Source organism: Mandrillus leucophaeus, unplaced genomic scaffold (assembly GCF_000951045.1).
Source record: "Mandrillus leucophaeus isolate KB7577 unplaced genomic scaffold, Mleu.le_1.0 Scaffold360, whole genome shotgun sequence".
NCBI classification, from domain to species: Eukaryota; Metazoa; Chordata; class Mammalia; order Primates; family Cercopithecidae; genus Mandrillus; species Mandrillus leucophaeus.
The window spans coordinates 3,182,144-3,194,331 of record NW_012103810.1 but is presented as its reverse complement, the minus strand read 5'-3'; the positions used below and the strand labels follow the sequence as shown (position 1 = coordinate 3,194,331).

The window sequence follows — 12,188 nt, the reverse complement described above, 5'->3', positions numbered from 1 at the left end:
ACCGCCCTGTCCCTCAAACCCTGACCCACTGACCTCCCCTCACGCTTCCTACTGGGCGGCTCCTGGGACACTGGATAGGGGCAGGCACAGCCCCTATCAGGATGGAAGCCCATGCCACTTCTTGCAGTGATCTGAACTCCCATCATGGGCAGGTCCCCGAGCCCTGCGTTTTTAGCCTTTGACTCCTACATCTGCCTCGCCAGGCAGCCCTGGGCAGCCCCACCACAGCACTTGCTGGTCAAGGGCCAAGTCCAGCTGTGATGAAGGCAGCTCTTCCAGGACATTGATTACCCCCTGATTAATGCCAAAGCCCAGTCATATGTCCTGGGGCCCCAAGCCCAAGAGACGCCTGTTCACCCTATGCAGGTGGCCTCCTGCCTGAGAATTCCCAGCCCCTTTCACATCACGCTCTGGGGTCTTCCTCTCAGGTCCTTTCTGGGGAGGCTTTGGACTTTTCACTTCCACCTTTACCCCATCCCTATCTGCAGATTGTCACAGAAAACAGCGAATACCAGGAAGGACAGCCTTTCCCCTCAATGAAATAAAACCAAATCAGAAACCCAGTTGACTACCTACAAACCTTTATTGAGTGCCTACTATATGCCAGGCATTGTCATGGGTCTTGGGGACGTAGCAGTGAACAAAACAGAAAAGGTCTCTGTCCTTATGGAACTTAAGTTCCAGCAGAAGAGGTGATAGTTGGAAAGCCAAGGCCAGGTGCAGTGGCTCACAACTGTAATTCCAGCACTTTGGTAGGCCGAGGTGGGCAGATTGCTTGAGCTCAGGAGTTCGAGACCAGCCTCGGCGAAATGGCAAAATCCTGTCTCTACAAAAAACATAAAATTAGCTAGGCACAGCGGCACACACTTGTAGTGCCAGCTACTCAGGAGGCTGAGGCAGGAGGCTTGAGCCTGGGAGGTCGAGGCTGCAGTGAGCCAAGATCGTGCCACTGTACTCCAGCCTGGGCATCAGAGTGAGACCTTGTCTCAAAAATAATAGTAAATAGAAAGCCAATAAATAAGTAAAAGCTACAGTGTATCAGATGGTGAGATGCGGCATAGGGAAACATTAAGAAGGGAGGAATGAGGCGGTGGGGCTCTGTGATTTTCAATGGGGAGTTAGGAAAGGCCTGCCTGAGAAGCTGAGCAGGAGGTGAGGAAGAATGTGCCCAGCCACATTCCGGAGGAAGAGCTTTGCAGGGAGAGGGGACAGCAGGCACAGATGCCCTGAGGTGCTTTGCAAGCCTATGCCTGCATCCCAGGTGCATCCCAGGCAGGGCGGGGAGGCTGGAGGGGTAGGAACAGGTGTTGTAAAGACCAGAGGCCCCTGGAACTAGCTCCTTTGGGGGCACTGTGGGTCCCTACAAGGACCTGTGCCTTCATGCGAGTGAATCAGGTTGCCAGTGGAGGGTTCTGGGTGGGGAAAGGACATGGTTTTGTTTTAGCAGCCTCACTTGGGCTGCTGTGTTGAGAGTGGAAGAGTCCCAGGCACTCGAAGCTCCAGCACCCCGAACAGTCTCTGTCTGAAGGGCCTGTGCTGTAGGGTGGCCGTGCTGGTGAGACAGGTGTGGCTCTTGGCTCTGCCACTCTTTCCTCTTCTCTAGCTCCCCAGTTCCAGGGGAGGGTGGCCTGGAGTGTGGGGGATGGAAGCAAAGAGACTAGTTGGGGGGTTGCTGCAGGAATTTGAGAGCGACGCTGGTGGCTGGGACCAGGCTGACGGTGAAGGAAGTGGGGTCAGGTTCTGGAGATATTTTGAAAGTAGAGCCTATAAGATTTGCGAATATATTGAATGTGACAGAAGAGGCACCGTGGACAGTTGTTAGATGTTTGGCTGGAGCAACGGGAAGGTGGATAGTTTCTGTGAACCCATGGATGTCACTAGGAACCAGTTCAACAGCACTTCAGTAGATCAAAGTGTTGACTGTTACTTGTGTCAGGTAGGTCCTGGCCACGCAGCAATATAGAGGCAGACCCGTCCTGTCCTCATGGGGCTCCGAGCCCAGCTGGGAGGACGGGCAGAAAGCAGTAGTTTTATTGTGATGACCAAGACCAAAGAAGGGCGTGCGTGTGCGTGTGTGTGCACGTGGTGGTATGCGTGAGCTCCTTGTGTGTGTGTGTGTGCATGCTGAGGGGTGTGTGTGTTGTGTGTGTGCATGTGTATGTGTGTACTCATGTCAGGGGCCCTAACGCAGGCTGGGTACAGCCCAACTTGAATAACTCCCCTCCAGTGACTGGGGTCACCCAGTGCTGCTGCTGGATCAAGTTGAGGACAATCCTGGGAGCCACAGATCTGACCACCACCCTACCACATTGAAAATACTCCGCAGCTTCTCTGGGCAAAATCCTAGAATATATTCCAAATACAACGCAATTGGAAAGCATTGCAGATTTCAGAATTGCAGGCACTGGCTCTTTCTCAGAAGGCCTCATCACAGTCTGGTGGCATATTACCTAAATTGAGTATGAGCATAACACCTTTGTCCCCCCAAATACCTTACATATCTACATCTGCACCCCTGGGTTTTGATGATACAGGATATCAGATGAAATAGTGACTCTAAAGATATTAAATCTTACAATATTAACCAAATGACGTTAAATAAAATAAAATAAGAAATTCTCAACCAAATGAAAATTGCCAGGAAGACACTCATCAAGATGCTTTGGAAGAGAACCTGAGCTCTGTGTCCAGTTTCCATCAGTCCTGCCGTTTGGCTTCCTGTTTGTTTGTGGCTCAGGGCTTTACCTCATTCCACAGTATTCTCAGAGGGGACCCCAGTAGGGCAGGGAGGTGCATGGGGCTCGCTGGCTGCCAGGATCACCCAGGTAGTGGCTGGTGGAGCACAGAACCCCTGGCCGCGTCGGTGCCACAGTGCGGGGATGAGGGGGAAGTTGCTTGTGTGCCTTCTTAGGAGGATTAGCCAGGCCTGCCCCACCCCTAGCCTGCTGCTGCCAGCTAAGCCTGGGAGGGGAGAGGTCACCAGCAGCTCCCGCCCCTCCTCCTCACACTTGCCCACAGGTTCCCAGAAGGCGGCACCACCTTTCCAGGTTGCTGTTTACTGAAATATGCCCTGACCTCTGACCCTCATCACAGCCTGGTCAGATGGATAGATGGCATCACCTCCACTTAGGAGACTGAGGTTCTGCAACATTTAGTGACCTGCCTAAGGCCACACAGCTAGGAAGTGGTGGGCCAGGGCTTGAGTCTAGGTTTGTCTAACCCCTGTCACTAGAGACGACCTCAGGGTCCTGAGGTGACCAAGTCCGATTACTCCTTTATTCAGGGAAGTGGGGATGAGACTCAGAGAGGATACCCTTGCTCAGAGTCATCCAGTGCACCAGGGGCAGGGGCAGGGGCAGGGGCAGGGGCAGGCTCCCGACTCCCAGTGCGGAGATCTTCCTGTAGGGTTCACTTCCCCCTGGCCCAGAGCTGGTACCTTTGGAAGTCCTGGGAGGCTTCCTGGAGGGGTATCTGGGGTCCAGGCTCCAGCTCAGACGGTGGGGAGAGGCAGTTTGCAGGAAAACTTCGAATACCGCCCTGTCCCTCAAACCCTGACCCACTGACCTCCCCTCACGCTTCCTACTGGGCGGCTCCTGGGACACTGGATAGGGGCAGGCACAGCCCCTCCCATCTCTGCCGTCCGTCCCCCCAGGGCGCCGAGACCAGGAAGCGCTCGCCCACACTCAGCAGCCAGTTCAAGCGGTCGCTGGAGCTGCTGATGCGCACGCTGGGTGCCTGCCAGCCCTTCTTTGTGCGATGCATCAAGCCCAATGAGTTCAAGAAGCCCATGGTGAGCAGCCCTGGCCTGGGGTTGGCGGGTGGCAGCTAGGGTGATGTGGAGGAGCTCTGTCAAGAATAAGGTAGGGTGGGAGTGAAGGATGTGAGACTTTGTCCCTTTAGGGAATTGGGGGCACCCTGGGAGCTTACAAAACAAGGCCCCCTATTTACTGGAGGCAGCAGGTGCCTTGGAAAGAGCCTAGACTCTGCAGGGGGCTTGCGGCAGGTTCAGATCCTGCTTCTACCACTTACAAGTGGGCGACTGCAGACAAGGCAGTTTCTTCTCTTACGCTTCAGTTTCCTCATACATGGAAATGGGACTGACCATCCCTACCTCCTGAGACTATTCCATGCAATAATGCTTGCAGATGCCCGGCCCCAGCAAGTGCCCAGTGATTGGCAGCTGTGGTTCTTGCTAGGGATGCTTCTTTGAAAGTCCCCTTCTCCTTTGGCCCAGCTCAACCACCACCTCCTCCTGGAAGCCTCCCCCATCCCTCCAGCTGGTTGGGATATTCTCATTCTTGACTTTTCTGAATAACATTTGTTGGGCCCTTTCTGTGTGCCCAGCATAGGCTGGATGGACAGGCCACAGCTTCCTTCAGCCTTCTCAAACAGCCCGTGAGAAAGAGACTGTGGCGGTCCCAGGTTAGAGATGCGGGACTGGGGGCTCAGGGAGGTTAAGGGGCTCAGGCTGGGGCCACCTCGCTGCGAGCCCTCTCCTTCCCCAGCACAGGCTCTGGGAGGGTTGTTTACCCAGAGGCCTGCAGGGAGGCGCAGGGGAAGCTGGGGCCTCGGGATCTGCGCAGGGAAGGAAGGCCGGGGAAAGTGGCCCGGAGAGAGAGGAAACAGGCTCCGGAAGCTGACAGGCTGCAAGACTGTCCCCTCCCGCTGCCTCCTGCCTGGAAAACATTCGCCGAAGTGGATGAGGCCTGACCCCTTTAGGACTCAGGTCTGCAGGGGCCTGAGGTTCGCAGAGGGCTCCAGTGAGCTCTCCCTGTAATGCAGGGGGTGTAGGGGACTGAGACCAGGGCAGTCAGGCACAGTCTCCCTGGCTCTGAAGTGGGACCCTTCCCTCAGGCCAGTCCTTAGCATTTGTGTACTGGGCCTTGGCAACGGCCTCCTCAAGGGTCTCCTGCCTCCCTGGCCTCCTGTCCTGCCTCCCCTGGACCCCAGTGACATTGTTCTCAAATGCAGACCTGGCCCAGTCTCTCCCTGCTCTAAACCTTCCCTGGCTTCCAGCATCCATAGATGAGGCCCTCACAGAGCCCCACAGCCTCACAGCCCAGCACCTGCCTTGCACTCTTTCTCCCCAGCCCCTCCACCAACCAAACCCCAGGGCCCTTTGAAAAATGTGCTGCTTCCTTAAGGCAGCTAGAACGTTGTCTGAATAACCACAGATGTACGATAGCTGCAATGTGAAAGGTCCTCCCTGGGGCTGTGCAGGGCACCCCTCACCTGCACAGCCATAACTTGGCCTGGACCAGCCTCTCTCGCTCCCCCAAGATTCCCAACAAAGTCCTGCGCTTTCAGGCTTCCACACCTTTGCACAGGCTTACCCCCTCCAGCCTTGGAATACTCTCCCTCCTGTCAGCGTTAGGGGGATAAAGACGCCTCCTCCATGAAGCTCCCCTGTTGGGTGTCCCAAGAGGAATTAATCTATGTCTTCTGTGTGCTTCCAAAGCACACAACTCCGCCACGACAGGCCTCACTTTATGCTATTTTGTGGATTTGAGCTGCAGATCCAGGTGCCTGTCCCAGCTTTGCTCCTCCCGTGCCATGTGGACTTGGCCTTTCTGAGCCTTTGTCTGGGTTGGTCAAGTGCATAGCAGGGCTGCCTCCCAGCAGGAACCTTGGCCCTGATGCCCTTGTCTGTCTGCCCGGCAGCTGTTTGACCGGCACCTGTGTGTGCGCCAGCTGCGGTACTCAGGGATGATGGAGACCATCCGAATCCGCCGAGCTGGCTACCCCATCCGCTACAGCTTCGTGGAGTTCGTGGAGCGGTACCGCGTGCTGCTGCCGGGTGTGAAGCCAGCCTACAAGCAGGTACAGGGCTGAGTGCACAGAGGGCAGGAGAGGAGGGTCCCAGCTTTGGCTGGGCAAGGATCCCAATTTTCTTATCAGGACTGTGAGCGGGGCTTGACATCTGCTCGACCTCTCAGGTACAGCATGGAAAATTGGGGGTCAGGTCTTGGAATGCATCAGTAGGCTTCAGTTGCCATGTTCACCTAGTGAGGACTTCACACATGGTGGTGTAAGGAACAAGACCAGGGCTGCCACGCGGGCCCTGGATGTCAGTTGTGAGAAAGGGTTTTGCAATCATACCATCCAGCTGAGCTAAGGAGAAAACTGGGGCTCAGAGAAGGCAGGACCCAGCTGAGGTCACACTTTGAGTCAGGGGCAGAGCTGGAGAAGAGCCCTGCCTCCCAGCCTCAGGGACACTCCGGGGGCCTTCCCACTGGAGACACTGCCCATTCCCTTGTGTCCCCCATCCCCACTCCAGGGTGACCTTCGCGGGACGTGCCAGCGCATGGCTGAGACTGTGCTGGGCACCCACGATGACTGGCAGATAGGCAAAACCAAGATCTTTCTGAAGGTGAGCACAGCTTCCCTGGGCTGCCCTGGGGCACTGTGAATTCCCATCATGTGGGCTGGGGTGCTCGGGAGAGGGAGGCAGTGCTGGGGCTTTAAGATCCTTCCTGCCGGGCTGTGGTGTGGCTGGAGGAGCAGGTGGGATCTGGTCTCTCCGGTGGGGAAGGGTAAGTTGGTGTTTGAGATCATCTACCACCTGGGAGCAGGGTCAGCGCACTGACCACAGGTTACAAAGCACATGCCAGGGGCGGGCTGGCTGTCAGGCCCACAGCAGGGAGGCGGGGGTGCTGTTTGCCTTGGGGCCTTTTCTGAGCCTCATTTTCCCATCTGTAAATTGGGGTGTGCCTGTGTGGGGTCTCTTGAGTGTATCTTTAGGTTCCTTCCTGTGGTTTCCTGCCTGGCAGGGTCCATCCCATGCTGGGGTCCGCAGCATTCCACCTGTCTGTCACTCTGTAGGGAGCTCAGCTCCCATTGCTGCCTGGGCAGTTGGGGAGGGAAGCAGGAAGCAGGGCCTGTGGGAGTCACGGAGTCACAGCCTTGGAGAAATGGCTGGGAGCTGGCAGTGGCAGGGCAGCCACAGCAGGGACAGTGCAAGCTCCCAGCGCTGGGCTTCCCCATTTGCATTTCCGCTGTGCTAGATTTCTGGCTGTCCCGGATGACAGGGCTCCTTCCTCTGGTGTGGGGGGTGGGGCCTGCACACTCCAGGACAGCTGCAGGAGGGACAGGAACCAGCTCTGAACTGGAGGGAGCCTGTGGCCTCTTTTAAATCCTCTCCAGCCGAGGGGCTTCAGGCTAGGCCCTTTCTCTCCTTGCACCTGCATTTCCTCATTAGCAAGATGTGATGAATGTTCCCTGCCTGTGCCTCCCACAGTGGTCAGCCAGAAAGCATATTCCATGTGCCAGGCCCTGGGTGGGGGCTTTTCATCCATGAGCTAATTTAATCCTTGAAACAGTCCTGTGGAGAAGAAAATATTATACCCGTTTCACAGGCTCAGAGAGAAGTCAGTTGCCCGAAGCCAGGCAGCCAGGAAGCAGGCAGCAGGGCTTCCAGTCTGGGGGGGGTCTGATGCCAAGCCCCTGTGTGGACAAAGTGGGGAAGGCAGGAATCACGATGGCATCTAATGCCAGGGAACTCGGAGGAGCGCCATCAGCCCCTGACTTACACTGCTAGGTTCTTCCAATATGGCCATGGTTTTGAGAGGCTAGACATGCTCATTCATCCATCCATTCATTCATTCATTCAGAATGCCTTAGCTGAGCATCTCCTCTGTCAGGGCCCTGTGTGTCTGTGATTATCTGATGGATGTGACTCCCTCATGAAACTCTACCCTCCCCAAGGGCAGGGGCCATGTCTCCCTGGTTCATTGTGGCAGCCCCTCCCCTCCCCAGCACCTAGCACAGTGCCGGCACGTGGAGGCGTTCAATTCATATGTATTAAGTGAACCAATGAAGTTTTGTCCAACTAGAGTGAGGGTTGGGGTCTTGGGTGAGGAGGAGAGAGGGCTGGAAAAGTTGGCAGACACCCTGGATCATGGGTGGCCTTGAGTGCCAGGGTGAGGAACCCAGGCTCGACCTGGGGAACCACGAGGTGTCACTGTAGGGTCACCATCCAGGTTGTGTTTAGGAGGGTCTCTCTGGCTGCTTGTGAAGGAGGGCCGGAGAGGGAGCCAGGGAGGCCGTGAGACCTTTGGTTAGGAGGCTGCTGCCAAGATTCAGGAGAGGAATGGCGACAGCCCAGCCCAGGTGAGGGACTGATGTGACAGGGGCGTCTAGAAGCAGGGGGCTTGGGCAGATTGATGATAGGGAAGAAGCCGGTGTGTGTGCGTACTGGGCCTTCCGACCCCATCCAGAGACATTAGGCACCTTCTGCTCCATTTGTCCTGCCTGGGCCTCTGGGAAACAGCCACAACCCCTGTCTGTCCTGGTGGCTGTGGGAGGCTGCCCCAGGAGCCAGAGCCAGCTGGGAGCTCATGGGACCCAACTGAGTTCTAGACCTGGGCTCCCAGTGAAGGAAGAGAGGCCCCAGCTGGGACTGAGCAGGTGGCTCTAGAGACCTTGTGGGGTGCTGCTCAGGAGCTCTGCCTCCTAGGACCACCATGACATGCTGCTGGAAGTGGAGCGGGACAAAGCCATCACTGACAGAGTCATCCTCCTCCAGAAGGTCATCCGGGGGTTCAAAGACAGGTGCGTGTTCCCACCAGCTCCTCCCCTCCTCAGCCCACATACAGGTGTACGTGTGGTGTTTGACTCTCCTCTGCTCTGCCCGCATGAACACTAGGAAAAAAACATGTTCACCTGTGAAACAAGTGCACACATGCACAGCATGCACACATGATCATGTAAACACAGAGGAATATAGATACATGATTTACATGGACCCATTGTGCCATGTAAGCCAAATAATCCAATACATTCACCTACGTACGCACATTCACATGTAGATACATGAGACTCACATGTGGACCCACTGTTCATTTCAGATGCTGATGAAATTTTGCACAGAGGAAATTTGAGATTTTATAAATTATGAATACAAAATGTGTCTCATATTCTTTGTAAAGGATATCTGTACACCTGTGACAATTCACAAATGTGCAGGACTGACTCCAAAATTTGATTAAAGCTCTGCGAAAATCCTGCAACACACCCCTTTGCAGGATTTTCTCTCCCTTCACCTACGCATCCATCCATCCATTCACCCACCCACCCACCTACCTACCTATCCATCCATCCATCCGTTCATCCATCCATCCGCCCACCTATTCATCCATCCATCCATCCATCCATCTGCCCGCCTATTCACCCATCTATCCATCCATCCATCCATCCATCTGCCCACCTATTCACCCATCCATCCATCCATCTGCCCACCTATTCATCCATCCATCCATCCATCCATCCATCCATCCGCCCGCCTATTCCCCCATCCATCCATCCATCCCCCCACCCACCGACCCATTCACTCATCCATTCATTCATCCACCCACCCACCCATTCCCACAGTTGCTCATTTGCTTATGTGTGTCTCCAAGCATTGACTTTTTGGCCCACATGCACACTGACATACCCATCCTTCACTCTTCCTTTATTTATTTCTACATTCAGCAGACCCCTGCTGTCTGTGCATGGTCTCTGTCCTCTATCAGGCCAAAGATGACTGTTTTCCTGCAGAAGTAGCCTGCTGTGTGCAGGGGGAACAGCAATGGGCTCACTTAGGGTCAGTCAGAAGACACAGGCTCTAGTCCCAACCTATCAAGTTTCAGTTGCCTCATGTATAAAATGAGGAAGTTAGACTGTTCAAAGCTTTTAATCTTTATATTATTTTAGTTACTTATTTTTTCATACATTTATTCATTCAACAAATACCTTTTGAGTGTCTACCTTCATAGGCTTATGTGACAGGCCTGTGGGGCAGGCAGGGCAAGCATTATTCTACGCATTGTACAGATGAGGAAGCTGAGGCACAGAGGTTATGTGCCTTGCCCAAGGTCACATAGCTAGGAAGTCGCAGAGCCAGGACTCAGCATGCCCTCGTGATCCCAAACCCACCTGTGCCCTGGCTGCCTCTGGACACTGCTTACCCGCGCCACTCCCGCTGTTTCAGGTCTAACTTCCTGAAGCTGAAGAACGCTGCCACGCTGATCCAGAGGCACTGGCGGGGTCACAACTGCAGGAAGAACTACGGGCTGGTGAGCCTCCCCATGGGCTTCTCTTGCCCCAACAGGCCTTTGAACCCAGCCTTGCTGCCATGGCAGCAGGACTGGCCTGCACCCAGGCAGCACAGCCTGACCTCGTTGGCCACCTGCCACTGCCCCGGCCAGCCACTACCATTCCTCCAGCCCGAAGTCTGGATCTGGCTCTTGTGGCTTCTTCCAACTGGCCAGCAATGTGTATTGTTCTCCTTCTGGAGTGTTTTTGGGTGTTGGGAGCACTCTGGGATTATGAGAGATCTCAGATGGGGCTGGGAGTGGCTGGGTCACATGGACGTCTGTGCAGCAGCTGGGCTTAGGGCTTGTCGGGGCTGGATGGGAAGCAGACTGGTTGGTTGCAGCTCCTGATCTAGGATTCTCTCAGGGGGGCCCAACTCAGGGAGAGTCAAGGTCACCTAAAAATATGTTGTCTGAGAGGAAACAGAACTTTCTAACGATGGGGGGGGGGCCCTAATCTGAGAGGAGACGGGGCCATGCCTTCTAGGGGTGCCTGTCTGAGAGTGGAGGCCGGTGCCGTGGAAGCTTCTGCAGGCAGGGTCAGTCTAGAATGGGACAGCAGGCTCTGAGCACGGGGGTGGCTGTCCTTGCAGATGCGTCTGGGCTTCCTGCGGCTGCAGGCTCTACACCGCTCCCGGAAGCTGCACCAGCAGTACCGCCTGGCCCGCCAGCGCATCATCCAGTTCCAGGCCCGCTGCCGCGCTTATCTGGTGCGCAAGGCCTTCCGCCACCGCCTCTGGGCTGTGCTTACCGTGCAGGCCTATGCCCGGGGCATGATCGCCCGCAGGCTGCACCAACGCCTCAGGGCTGAGGTAAGGGAGCAAGTCCGTAGCAGCCAATCAGCAGACCTCTGATCCCTGGGTGGGGAGTGTCCACGCATCACCCTCAGGTGTTGGCCAGGAAGCGGGACCTATGGGGTGGACCTGTGGTTATGCCTGCTCTGAGGAGTGCACAAACCTGGGACCATACCCTCATTTCCATCCTCCTGGCCAAGGGCAGGGCTGGGACCTCAGTCACTCTTGGGAATCTCTGAGAGACGGAGGCAGATCTGGCCGGGCTTTAGGATCAGTGGTGCCTCCAACCCGCTGGGTAACCTAGAGAATTTCTCGGTTACCTCACTTGTCCTATCTGCCAAATTATTTGGCAAAGTCATGCCCAGTTCTAGAACTCAGAGTCGGGTGGGTGGAGCTGGCAGGAATCCCTGCAACAACAGCTACACACATTTCCATGCCCCCTGGATGCCCCCTTCCCTCAGTACCTGCGGCGCCTCGAGGCTGAGAAAATGCGGCTGGCAGAGGAAGAGAAGCTCCGGAAGGAGATGAGTGCCAAGAAGGCCAAGGAGGAGGCGGAGCGCAAGCATCAGGTGAGCCGAGAGCCTCCAGGCGCCTCGTCTGGCTGCTCATGTCACCCGAGGCTGGCTGCTCATGTCACCTGGCACCGCAGCCTTCCTTCCACCCTTCAGAGTGGCTGCACTAGACCCACTCGGCCAGCGTTGCCTGAGCTCTCACTGGGCACCTGGTCCTGTGCCATGCAAAAGGACCGAGGGCTGTGGTGGCTCCAGAGGAAGAGACCCAGGCCCTCAGCAGCCCCTTTCTAGCTGGGAGAGAACACCCTGATAAAAGCCCAAGCTAGCTGACGGCACGAGGGTGCCCTGCTGCCCGGTAGAGAGCCACCAGCCACAGTGGCAACCGAACACTTGCAATGTGGTCCATCCGAATGACACAGTGCTGTAATTGTGAAGTACACGCTAGATTTTGAAGACTTGGTGGGGAAAAAATGAATATAAAATATCTCAGTATTATTTTTGTAATATGGATTATATGCTAAGATAATATTTGGGAAATATTGAGTTAAATAAAATATATTACTACGACTAATCCCACCTATTCCTTTTTGCTTTTTAAAACATGGCTACCGCATGGGTGGCTCACATTGTATTTCTATTGGGCGGCACTGGTCTAGAGCCTCAGGCCAATGGCCGTGGGGTGTCTGGGTTGGTGTGGTCCCCATGGAGCAGGCTGCTGGAGGAGGTGGCTCCCTGAGAGCCCTGAAGGATGGGCAGATTGCTGTTTGGCCTGTTGAGAGGCCTCTGAATGGCCCAGAGGTGGGGAAGTC

The 12,188-nt window shown here is 55.4% G+C and overlaps 1 protein-coding gene across 3 annotated transcripts in view; it reads left to right on the top strand.

Moving 5' to 3' along the window:
* Positions 1-12,188, top strand: part of MYO7A (myosin VIIA) — an 86,890-nt gene that overhangs the window by 40,983 nt on the left and 33,719 nt on the right. For all 3 annotated transcript variants that reach the window (XM_011989738.1, XM_011989740.1, XM_011989739.1), the window contains exons 16-22: positions 3,653-3,790; positions 5,662-5,820; positions 6,278-6,370; positions 8,456-8,550; positions 9,971-10,055; positions 10,667-10,885; positions 11,329-11,436. In XM_011989738.1, the coding sequence (XP_011845128.1) occupies positions 3,653-3,790; positions 5,662-5,820; positions 6,278-6,370; positions 8,456-8,550; positions 9,971-10,055; positions 10,667-10,885; positions 11,329-11,436 (897 nt within the window). The remainder of the gene's footprint in view (positions 1-3,652; positions 3,791-5,661; positions 5,821-6,277; positions 6,371-8,455; positions 8,551-9,970; positions 10,056-10,666; positions 10,886-11,328; positions 11,437-12,188) is intronic.